We start from the raw sequence: 13,235 nt of genomic DNA on the forward strand, positions 1-13,235 counted from the left end.
ACTTACTAACAATGTGTCCCTGAGCAAGACACTTAACCCTAAGTTGCTCCAGGTGGACTGTCCCTGTAACTACTGATTGTAAGTCGCTCTGGATAAGGACGTCTGATAAATTCTGTAAATGTAAATGTTGCAGCTGCTGAGCCAGAGGTGTCTATAAAAAAGTGTAAATGAGAAAGCTATCCAATATACAAAATATAAAAAGAAAATGTAGGAAATGAGGTAGGTATTGCACGTGAAGCCTTATTGTACATGGAATAGAAATTTAATTGGAGGTGAAAATTAGTGCATCATTCACTAATGGCAACAGGGTAGAAAAAAGTGAAAAAAGAAAGTGACGTGACAGTCACCGTGAAATACAGCACATGGTGCACACATCAAAATATTCTTTGTGGCCTTTAATTATGATTAAGATGGTCCACAACATAGTGTACTGTATAGAAATTTGACGTGTGAATGTTTTTACATTTCACATCGCTGTGCACTAGTGGTAGAGGCTGTTCATCCTATCCCTGATACAACAAAGAAAAGACCTTCAGTCAGGAGTGTTAAATGCAAGCACAGGACCGGTATGGCCAAAAACACAGATTCCGAATCAAGAGAAAATTACATTTTATTTGTAAATATACACACAAATATTTCAGATGCACAGGCTTTTTAGTATGTTATCCAGTAGGCGGGCTGCAGAAGAAATGGAATTGGTGATGATCTAAGAAGCAATTTTTACAAAAAATTTTTACAACCATGAAAATGAATTAGATCTCATTTGGTGACATGCTTGTGAACTGTACTGTTCAGAGCAACAATTAGGCTCAGTTCAGCTTCCTGAAGAGTTCCGTTCTGACTTCTGTTGCCAACGAGTGCACGATCACTGTGTAATGCAGAAAACACACGAAAGTAAAAAAAATCTACTCTATAAGGCCACTGGTGATTTAAATATCTATAATCCTGACGGTTCCCTAATATCCTAGCGGGTAACACATCCTACAAATCAGGAGACCACAAAGTCACAGGTTCAAACCCCACTTGAACAACAGGGGAATGTGTCCCCTGAGAAAGACACTCCAGGGGGACTGTCCCTGTAACTACTGATTGTATGTCCCTTTGGATAAGGGCGTCTGATTAATAATGTGGGTGGTAGTAGCCTAGTGGGGAACACACTCGCCTATGGACCAGAAGACCCAGGTTCAAATCCCACTTACTACCATTGTGTCCCTGAGCGAGACACTTAACCCTAAGTTGCTCCAGGGGGGACTGTCCCTGTAACTACTGATTGTAAGTCGCTCTGGTTAAGGGCGTCTGATAAATGCTGTAAATGTAAATGTAAATAATGTAAATATAAATATATAATCGACATTGAGAGCAAAGTTCAAATGACCACAATTGTCTTAATGATTTATTAATAATTTTACAGAAAAATAGAATGATTATTACCTCATCTGCTTAGGGTGTCTGATGGATTCATGTGCACATATTCCTGTGAAGGAAAAAAAAATCTATATTACATATTTTATAAACACATTTTTTTTTTAACAGAATCACTTGACAAAAAAAAAAAACCCTGAACTGTGTCTGAATTTTGTGGGCAGTATTCCTTCCGCTTTCTTCTTTTTAATAATCCTTTCATGACGCAGGCATAGTGCAAGAGCTCACACAGATACATATCATGTGCAGGGCCCAGTTTAACCAGTACTGCGCAGGCTTGTTGCACGACTGATGGACACAGATGATAGCGGAAAAACAAATTACCGCGGTACGAGTGGAAACAGGGAGGATGACCTTCTTATCACGGCGATGCAGAGTTCAGGCCAGTGATCATAATCTAACAACGTTTCTTCAGAAACCCCATTTGCACGGCTTTTGGGAAACAAACTGCTCATTTATGTCTGTTTCTGTAGGTCAAGTGAACTTTGCCCGTAAGATCCACTGATCAGCCATAAAATATTACCTTTATGACATTGATTAGGTCCCTCAAATCAGCCCCAACCAATCAAAACCAAATCTTTCTCATGTAAAATTAGAACTGCTCCAATAAACTGCTTTCAGATGTAAAATTATTGTGATTTATTATGTTTCTTTATCAACTTAGGGGACTTTTATAACAGGAAAGTTTTTGGTTCAACATTAATTTGTTAAAAGTTTAGGTTTAATACAATCTTGCTGTGCACTTGTTCAATTTTTATCTACTTCATATAATCTAGTGGTGTAAAAATGCTGTGGCCTTAAACATTTACTGTGTTACTGTCCACCACTGCTTCCACATATCAACTACAAGGACTAAAGGTAAAAAAAACTGCCCTTAATAAGTGTAGGTTACCAGATTTACCATCTTTTAAATAATTGAATTATTTCTCTCACTTTTTTTTTTATATAAAATGCATGAAGGAGAATTTCTTACGCGCTGTAGCATTTTACACCGGCTACCACTGTCAGGAGCGCATACACCACAACAACAGCGACAGTGGAAAACAGTTTCGGTCCAGAAAAAAAGGCATCAGCACCTAATGAGAGAGAAATGAAAAACAGATTTTGAAGTGTTTTAAATGATATTTGACCGTTATGTAAAGCTGGCCTTACTGATCACTGAGAACCAGGTCTCCAGAGACTCTCCCATCTCTCTGTGTTTACACTGATAAAAGCCCTCGTGTGACTTGGAGACCACAGGGATGGTCATCTGTCCTGTAGAGCGGGTCTGCAGCAGAACTCCATCTTTATAGAAATCGGCTGTGAGGTCGGAGGGTTCTGTGCGATATATGCAGAGCAGGGTCAAATTATCTCCTTCCTTCAGCGGCTGAGCAGGGCCCTCCAAGACCACATCACCATCTGAGCAGCAGAGAACATGGAGACCAAGCGGAAGGTTGTCCCAGGCAGATCACACTGTGGATGATACTGTGGACACTGAGGTAAGCCTTGGTAAGATTTTACATGATCTAAGAGGTAAATGTATGAACTGTATTTTGAGCTGGGTATTTTATTTCACTGGAAACAGTGCAGTTGAAGTACGACACTGAATCTTATGCTGTGATGGGGACACTGACCTGTAACCTTTTATGATGTCCCGTGGTGGAGGGTGTGTCTCTTCTGTTTGTTTGTAATATGTAATAAATTGTTAACCTTATGTGCATTTGTGTCTGCTTCCCTTTCCCCTTCTGCCTGACTCTAGACCAGGGCTGTAACACCTTTACCCAGAGTGCATTGCTGTGGTGTGTGTGATAGACTGGCCTGCCTCTGATGGCTCTGCACCAGCACTGTCCTCCATCAGAGACATTCACAGAGCTGGTGTTATAGGAGATCACGCTGAGTACTGTGTGTCTCTGTACCAGTAAAACTCCAATCCACCTTGCAGCTCAGAGTCACATGCGATCCTGTAGAGAGCTTCTCTGCTCTGGCTTATGACACTGTGGGTTTACCTTTTACTGCGAGAGTAAGATGTGCACTGATGAGTGAGGATGTGGGTCTGGTGTCCCTCTCTCCCTGACACCAGTACTGATCCTGGTCAGACTCAGCAGCTCCTCTGATGGTCAATGTGTCTCCAGTTCTGTTGTAACGGTCAGACTGAGACACTGCAGTCTGAGATCTGCCTTTATACCACTTATATCTCCAGCCAGTGAGAGACGCAACCTCACACCTCAGAGTGACTGTATCTCCAGTCCACACAGGACTCTGTGGAGCAACAGTCAGTGTAGCTCTGGGCGGGGCTGTAGGGAAAAAACACTTTTCACACAGGTACAATATTGGTTTGGGATTAAGAATTATGTAGATATTATTGTCTTTATCATGTTAAGATTCAGCTTTACCCTGGGAATGAACTAGAATACTGGCACTGATATAGCTGAACTGTGGCTGAGCTCTTCTCCATCCATAACAATTGTATTGGCCACTTCCAAAATGGAGGGAGATGGTGATGATCTTACTGGTCTTATTGGGAATTTTTATAGTGTTCCTGTACCAGCGGTACTGCTCCCAGTCTGTGTACTCTGTTATGTCACACCTCAGAGTGACCGTGTCCCCTGGGTAGAATGGATCCTGTGGAGACTTTACAGTAACTCTGGCCTTAGGCAGACCTGTGGACACACAGTAAACTTTGACATGAGTGCAGATAAACTTGACATTGTCCAATCACATTGTCAGAAAGGAGATATAATCATTTAATTAAATATGTAGTAAAAATATTTTAAAATATAAAATACATTATGCATGCTGTGACCTCATTCACAAGTTAGTGTCATCTAGTGGCGCATCATTATATGACATGGAACACAAACAAGCCTTTGCAATTGAGAGGTAAAAACTACTACTGACATTTCTCGATAGTCATTGCAAAATGAAAAATAAAATGATACCAAGCCTTCTAATCTATGTGAAACACACTCAGTTACAAATATTGATTAGCTGCAAGTCTTGAACGTGATTATGAGAGAGCCAATGAGAGAACATTCTATATCAAATCTCCCACCTTGTGAAAGTCCAGAGCAGCCGACTGAACCAAGAACTGAAACCAAGAGAAAGAGACTCAGCACATAGTAAGAGATAAAAACAGGCTTACAATACAAAAGCCCATTAAAATGCTTAAAAATATATAATGACGATATTTCCTGAAACATGACATTGGTTGTGAAAGATGACATTGGTTGTCTTTTTTGTGATATTTTTGTTCCAGTACCCACTTATGAGGAGCAATCCGTATCTCCCAAGAAGAACCCCCCCCCATCCCACACACACACACACACACACACACAGAGCACTTACAGAGTAACAGGTGTTGTGCAGTAAACTCCATTCTTTTGTCCTGCTGACTGGAACTTAACGTCTGCAGAAAGTGTCAGGCTCAGAGAAAAGGAGAGGCAGGATGGAGCAACACGTTGACTTTCCTTCCTGTTTTTCATAAAAGGGCCGTGACTTGCTCGAATCCGCTGGCTCATGTACATGGTGCTGGTATGCTGCATTTTGTATATATATATGAGGGAGAACAGCTATGTAGATCTCCAAATCCCACAGGCTTAAATAAGGGGATGTAACAGGCCGTACCGGACACCCGTTACACTGTGAGGATCCCTGTCCATGCAACAGGGCAATAGGGAGGGAACCTAGAACTGGGAAGTGAGCAGTACAGGAATGGGACATACCAGGAAGTTGGTGGCCACACTTGACACCACACGCGGACACAGACATAAAGCTGGTTATGTATATAAAAAAAGGTAAAAAACAATTTTTATATATATAACCAGCTTTATGTCTGTGTCCGCGTGTGGTGTCAAGTGTGGCCACCAACTTCCTGGTATGTCCCATTCCTGTACTGCTCACTTCCCAGTTCTAGGTTCCCTCCCTATTGCCCTGTTGCATGGACAGGGATCCTCACAGTGTAACGGGTGTCCGGTACGGCCTGTTACATCCCCTTATTTAAGCCTGTGGGATTTGGAGATCTACATAGCTGTTCTCCCTCATATATATATATATATATATATATATATATATATATATATATATATATACACACACACACACACACACACACACACACACACACACACACACACACACACACACACACACACACATACTTGTGTAGCCGCAATTTGGGGACTACATGCACGATGCCACATCGTGGGGACGTGCATTTCTAAAGGCTTTATGAAAAATCTAAAGATAGATTTATGTTTCATTTGAGGCTTTAAAAATGACTGTCACTTTAAAATATAGAAAATACATTAATAAAGCAATGTGACATTTTCCTACAAACTGGGGACCTTGTCTGGTAGACATCACTTGTGAGGACCAGCAGACACACATAGTGAACTGTCTGGTTAACTGTAAGATGTAGGTACTTGTGAACAACATGGGGACGAAACAGCTGGGATGCAGCTATAATGAATGAAAAGATCAAAATTTAATAACATGAATAAAATATTTATTTTTTTTTGCTATTTTTATGTAGCATTCTGAACAGTATTCTGTACATATTTACATTCGATTCAAAGACACTTTACTGAATTGCACCCATTTCCAAAAAAAAAAAAAAAAGAGATTCTAAGATCCTTTTAAAACAAATGTAATAACCAGAAATCTAAAATACCAGAAAATAAGATACCAAACAAAATAAAATAACTGACTTTACATTCTTCTTTTAAGGGTAGTGATTTTGTTCTTCACAAAGAACTTTACAGACAACCAATCCCTGTCTTTCAAGGCAACAGGTTCAGCATTTATACAGGCCTCACATTGTTGTTTTCCTGGCACTGTACAAGTTTTGATGAACCTGTTTAGATGCTTTTCAACTGCATTCATTTCATCACTGTCCCATTTCTTTTTCTTTACCACCTTTCGACCTGAATGAACAAAGCACATCAGAAAAAACAGAGATTTTTAAGTTCATAAAGGCTTTCTATGAAGTTTAACAAACAGTACCTTTCATGGTAGTTGTGGTACTTGTTATTTCTGTTGCTTGTTCAATTGAAGATTTCTGGACTTCTTTTGCAGAAGGATCTATGGGTGGTTCTACATCAAGAGCCACTTAAACACAAAACAAATGCATTCAAAATTGTTAAGGATTTGATTCTTTCTTGGAGAAAATACACTGCTCACAAATTAAGGGAACACAGAAATAAGACATCCTACATCTGAATGAATGAAATATTCTTATTAAATACTTCTTTACATAGTTGAATGTGCTAACTACAAAATCACACAAAAATTATCGATGAAAATCAAATTTATCAACCCATGAAGCTCTGGATTTGGAGTCACACTCAAAATTAAAGTGGCAAAACAAACTATGGGCTGATGTAATGTCCTTAAAATAAGTAAAAATGAGGCCCAGTAATGAGGCCTTCACGTGCCTCTATGACCTCCCTACAATGACTGGACATGCTCCTGTTTAGGTGACGGATGGTCTCCTGAGGGATCTCCTCCCAGACCTGGTCTAAAGAATCCGCCAACTCCTGCACAGTCTGTGATGCAACGTGGTGTTGGTAGATGAAGCGAGATATGATGTCCCAGATGTGCACATGGGGTCTGAAGATCTCATCTCGGTAGTTAATGGCAGTCAAGCTACATCTGGCGAGAACATGGAGGGTTGTGCGCCCCCCTAAAGAAATGCCACCCCACACCACTACTGACCCACTGCCACACTGGTCATGCTGGAGGATGTTGCAGGCATCAGAATGTTCTCCATGGCGTCTCCAGACTGTCACATGTCACATATGCTCTGTGTGAACCTGGTTTCATCTGTGAAGAGCACAGGGCGCCAGTGGCGAATTTGCCAATCTTGTTGTTCTTTGGCAAATGCCAAACATGCTGCACAGTGTTGGGCTGTAAGCAAAACCCCAATCTATGGACATCGGGCCCTCATACCACCCTTGTGGAGTCTGTTTATGACCATTTGAGCAGAGCAGAGAGGCCTGCTGGAGGTCATTTTGCAGGGCTCTGGCAGAGGTCCTCCTGTTCCTCCTTGCACAAAGGTGGAGGTAGCGGTCCTGCTGCTGGGTTGCCCTTCTACTGCCTCCTCCATGTCTTCTGATGTACTGGCCTGTTTCCTGGTAGTGCCTTCATGTTCTGGACTCTACACAAACCTTCTTGCCATAGCTTGCATTGATATACCTAACACTTGAACACTTCCTAACATATCCTAACACTTAAACACTTTTGTTAAAACTGCATATCATATCATGTATGACTGTGTATGTGACAAATAAAATTTGAATTTGATCCTGAACGAGCTGCACTACCTGAGCCACTTATGTCAGTTGTAGACTCCATTTCATGCTACCATGGAGTCTCTTAGCTATTTCACTAAAGCCTTCATTTTAGAAGACAACATGGGTACCTGCTGAGGCACGTACACAAAACTTGTTGAGTCTTATTAACCTTTCAACAATAGTGGTGAAGCACATTCTACTTTGTAGGGATGTCACATATATTTACATTGAAGGGACTTAATGTTTATTAAGTAAAAGAGAAGTGATTGTCATTGTGATACACTGCAACACAGCACATGTGCACACAACTAAATGTGTCCTTTGCTTTTAACCCATCACCCTTGGTGAGCAGTAGGCAGCCATGAAAGGCGCCTGGGGAGAAGTGTGTGGGGACAGTGCTTTGCTCAGTTGCACCTTGGCGGATCGGAATTCGAGATTCGATATTATGATAAAAATACATTGAAAAGAACAGTTTCATACCTGAATGTGGAAGATACTCTCAACCTGTGAACTGGCAGTGCAATTCTGACTGTCTGATTGCAATTTGACCAAATGTAAAAGTAATGTTTGCATTCTGCAAGCACACTACATAATTTCAAAATTTAAATGTACTAACAGTTATACATGTCATTATCAAAATAGGTGTAGTGTGTGGACTTAGTGTAGAGATTTTTTTAGAAGACAATGTGGGGACATAGTGGGGGAGGTGCAGCACTCTCATCCTGAGTCTTGTGAATCTTTCATAAACATTTGTGATACACAATACTTTATGGGGACTTCACATATATCATGCACATTGCACATTGTGGGGACTTAACGTATATTGTAATTAAAATACATAAAAAAGAGCAGTTTCATACCTGAATGTGGAAGATACTGTCATGCTGTGGACGGTCTGTGCAATGCTGATTGTCTTCAGAGGCACCATCTGATTTGGGGCAGTTACTGGCTTGGTTCATACCCTTTATTGTCTCCTATAATGAACAAAACAGTCAGCCATTAGACCAAACATAAAAGATATGTTGCCATTCTACAACCACACTACATATTTTCAATGTTTAAATGTACTAACAGTTATACATGTCATTAAAATAATTAATTTTGTTACAAAATCCTAATAGATCAAAATAGGTGTAGTGTGTGGACTTAGTGTAGAAATGTTTTTTTAGAAGACAATGTGGGGACATAGTGGGGGAGGTGCAGCACTCTCATCCTGAGTCTTGTGAATCTTTCATAAACATTTGTGATACACAATACTTTATGGGGACTTCACATATATCATGCACATTGCACATTGTGGGGACTTAACGTATATTGTAATTAAAATACATAAAAAAGAGCAGTTTCATACCTGAATGTGGAAGATACTGTCATGCTGTGGACGGTCTGTGCAATGCTGATTGTCTTCAGAGGCACCATCTGATTTGGGGCAGTTACTGGCTTGGTTCATACCCTTTATTGTCTCCTATAATGAACAAAACAGTCAGCCATTAGACCAAACATAAAAGATATGTTGCCATTCTACAACCACACTACATATTTTCAATGTTTAAATGTACTAACAGTTATACATGTCATTAAAATAATTAATTTTGTTACAAAATCCTAATAGATCAAAATAGGTGTAGTGTGTGGACTTAGTGTAGAAATGTTTTTTTAGAAGACAATGTGGGGACATAGTGGGGGAGGTGCAGCACTTCTCATCCTGAGTCTTGTGAATCTTTCATAAACATTTGTGATACACAATACGTCATGGGGACTTCACATATATCATGCACAGTGCACATTGTGGGGACTTAACGTATATGGTAATTAAAATACATAAAAAAAGAGCAGTTTCATACCTGAATGTGGAAGATACTGTCATGCTGTGAACTGTCTGTGCAATGCTGATTGTCTTCAGAGGCACCATCTGATTTGGGGCAGTTACTGGCTTGGTTCATACCCTTTATTGTCTCCTATAATGAACAAAACAGTCAGCCATTAGACCAAACATAAAAGATACGTTGCCATTCTACAACCACACTACATATTTTCAATGTTTAAACGTACTAACAGTTATACATGTCATTAAAATAATTAATTTTGTTACAAAATCCTAATAGATCAAAATAGGTGTAGTGTGTGGACTTAGTGTAGAGATTTTTTTTTAGAAGACAATGCGGGGACATAGTGGGGGAGGTGCAGCACTCTCATCCTGAGTCTTGTGAATCTTTCATAAACATTTGTGATACACAATACTTTATGGGGACTTCACATATATCATGCACATTGCACATTGTGGGGACTTAACGTATATTGTAATTAAAATACATAAAAAAGAGCAGTTTCATACCTGAATGTGGAAGATACTGTCATGCTGTGAACTGTCTGTGCAATGCTGATTGTCTTCAGAGGCACCATCTGATTTGGGGCAGTTACTGGCTTGGTTCATACCCTTTATTGTCTCCTATAATGAACAAAACAGTCAGCCATTAGACCAAACATAAAAGATATGTTGCCATTCTACAACCACACTACATATTTTCAATGTTTTAAATGTACTAACAGTTATACATGTCATTAAAATAATTTATTTTGTTACAAAATCCTAATAGATCAAAATAGGTGTAGTGTGTGGACTTAGTGTAGAGATTTTTTTTTAGAAGACAATGTGGGGACATTGTGGGGGAGGTGCAGCACTTCTCATCCTGAGTCTTGTGAATCTTTCATAAACATTTGTGATACACAATACTTTATGGGGACTTCACATATATCTTGCACATTGCACATTGTGGGGACTTAACGTATATTGTAATTAAAATACATAAAAAAGAGCAGTTTCATACCTGAATGTGGAAGATACTGTCATGCTGTGGACTGTCTGTGCAATGCTGATTGTCTTCAGAGGCACCATCTGATTTGGGGCAGTTACTGGCTTGGTTCATACCCTTTATTGTCTCCTATAATGAACAAAACAGTCAGCCATTAGACCAAACATAAAAGATATGTTGCCATTCTACAACCACACTACATATTTTCAATGTTTTAAATGTACTAACAGTTATACATGTCATTAAAAAAATTAATTTTGTTACAAAATCCTAATAGATCAAAATAGGTGTAGTGTGTGGACTTAGTGTAGAGATTTTTTTTTTAGAAGACAATGTGGGGACATTGTGGGGGAGGTGCAGCACTTCTCATCCTGAGTCTTGTGAATCTTTCATAAACATTTGTGATACACAATACTTTATGGGGACTTCACATATATCATGCACATTGCACATTGTGGGGACTTAACGTATATTGTAATTAAAATACATAAAAAAGAGCAGTTTCATACCTGAATGTGGAAGATACTGTCATGCTGTGGACTGTCTGTGCAATGCTGATTGTCTTCAGAGGCACCATCTGATTTGGGGCAGTTACTGGCTTGGTTCATACCCTTTATTGTCTCCTATAATGAACAAAACAGTCAGCCATTAGACCAAACATAAAAGATATGTTGCCATTCTACAACCACACTACATATTTTCAATGTTTAAATGTACTAACAGTTATACATGTCATTAAAATAATTAATTTTGTTACAAAATCCTAATAGATCAAAATAGGTGTAGTGTGTGGACTTAGTGTAGAAATTTTTTTTTAGAAGACAATGTGGGGACATAGTGGGGGAGGTGCAGCACTTCTCATCCTGAGTCTTGTGAATCTTTCATAAACATTTGTGATACACAATACGTCATGGGGACTTCACATATATCATGCACATTGCACATTGTGGGGACTTAACGTATATGGTAATTAAAATACATAAAAAAAGAGCAGTTTCATACCTGAATGTGGAAGATACTGTCATGCTGTGAACTGTCTGTGCAATGCTGATTGTCTTCAGAGGCACCATCTGATTTGGGGCAGTTACTGGCTTGGTTCGTACCACTTATTGTCTCCTAAAATGAACAAAACAGTCAGCCATTAAACCAAACATAAAAGATACGTTGCCATTCTACAATCACACTACATATTTTCAATGTTTAAATGTACTAAGAGTTGTACATGTGTTACAAAATCCTAATAGATCAAAATAGGTGTAGTGTGTGGACTTAGTATAGAGATTTAATTTTAGAAGACAATGTGGGGACATAGTGGGGGAGGTGCAGCACTTCTCATCCTGAGTCTTGTGAATCTTTCAAAAAGATTTGTGATACACAATAGTTCATGGGGACTTCACATATATCATGCACATTGCACAGTGTGGGGACTTAACGTATATTATATTAAAATTACATTTTAAAAAGAAGTATCATACCTGAATGTGGAAAGTCTCAACCTGTGAACAGTCTGTGGAATGCTGAATGTCTTCAGAGGTACCATCTGATTTGGGGAAGATATTAGCTCTGTCTACACCACTTATTGTCTCCTGGAATGAACAAAACAGCCAACAATTAGACCAAATATGAAAGTTATGTTTGCATAACTTTAAAATGCACACTCTCATTCTAAAAGTATGGATAATATCGGGTAATTAAACAGCAGTTTTATACCTGATTGTTGAGGGTGCAGTTATCCAATGAACTTTGGGTGTAATGTAGATCCTTTTCAGAGGCGTTTTCTGACCTGGGACAGTTACTGGCTCCTTCCATTCCACTTCTTTCTTCCTGAAATTATCAAAGGAATCCCCAATAAGTCCCCAAATACTGGTAAAAGATAAAAAAGCTGAACAGTGTCAGGTTGCAAAAGCATTTTTAAATAAATACAGATGCAGAGAATATGCTTAAGTAGGTATAGTGATGATGCATCTTCAGTGAAATAAACAAAACAACCACAATTCTCTAGATTCAATATTTGTTACAGAATTCGAATGCAGGACCAGGGCTGCAAACATATGAAAAGCCCAGTAAACCAATAACAGTAAAATGGATGCGAGCATGTGTGAATTATTCTGATTGTTAAAACTTTATGAACAAACATAATATTACAATTAATTAATACTAAAATCTTAATTTATATAAATATCAGATTTCAAAATATCTTTTACAATTCTTACCTGATTCCTCCAAGGACAATCAGCATCGCCATAATTATATCTAATCTCGTCTCCAGGTGTTATGTCTTTTAAGGCAAAAAGGCACAAATGAGGCTTTCCTTCCACCATGATTCTTTTCATTTTGCAGTTGGGGTTAATGTGATCATCATTAACCAGTCTTCCAAGGGTGCCATCATCCCTTGCAGCATCAATACTGAATTTGAATAAAGAGAATAGTTATTAAATGCTAAATTATACTATTGTTAGTTTGTATTACTTAATTTTATATTAACAATATAATATATAAATTGTTAAACAATTTTTTGTGATCTTGTGATGACACAACTGATATATGCAGACATTATAAATCTACTTCAAATAGCTGAACAAATAAACATTTTTTTTTTGTATTTCTGGAAAATATTCAGACCTGAGCAGGAACCATGCATGAGCTGCTATCTTAACTATTAGAAGCCAACTGTAAATAAGTCAATATAGTATGGCATGTTTACAATAAGTACCTTAAATGCTGACAGACA

The 13,235-nt window shown here is 38.7% G+C and overlaps 1 protein-coding gene and 1 long non-coding RNA gene across 3 annotated transcripts; both read right to left on the reverse strand.

Moving 5' to 3' along the window:
* Window positions 1-592: 592 nt before the first annotated feature.
* LOC114802232 (Fc receptor-like protein 6) lies at window positions 593-4,860 on the reverse strand. 2 transcript variants are annotated; one of them, XM_029000957.1, is made up of 8 exons: window positions 4,747-4,860; window positions 4,454-4,489; window positions 3,795-4,061; window positions 3,408-3,695; window positions 2,575-2,739; window positions 2,396-2,498; window positions 1,432-1,474; window positions 593-868 (listed from the first exon to the last, which is right to left on the reverse strand). In XM_029000957.1, exons 1-7 carry the CDS (start codon window positions 4,775-4,777, stop codon window positions 1,459-1,461), a joined length of 906 nt encoding a protein of 301 aa, XP_028856790.1. In that variant the 5' UTR covers window positions 4,778-4,860; the 3' UTR covers window positions 593-868; window positions 1,432-1,458. The 2 variants fall into 2 exon arrangements, with proteins under 2 accessions (XP_028856790.1, XP_028856782.1); XM_029000949.1 differs by having other exon boundaries at window positions 2,575-2,820.
* Window positions 4,861-6,026: 1,166 nt separating this feature from the next.
* On the reverse strand, window positions 6,027-11,568 carry LOC114802249 (uncharacterized). Its single transcript, XR_003751695.1, has 3 exons — window positions 11,507-11,568; window positions 6,403-6,507; window positions 6,027-6,323 (listed from the first exon to the last, which is right to left on the reverse strand). It is a non-coding gene; the product is annotated as an uncharacterized LOC114802249 (long non-coding RNA).
* Window positions 11,569-13,235: the final 1,667 nt, after the last annotated feature.

This window comes from Denticeps clupeoides, chromosome 1 (assembly GCF_900700375.1).
Source record: "Denticeps clupeoides chromosome 1, fDenClu1.1, whole genome shotgun sequence".
In the NCBI taxonomy this organism is placed as follows: Eukaryota; Metazoa; Chordata; class Actinopteri; order Clupeiformes; family Denticipitidae; genus Denticeps; species Denticeps clupeoides.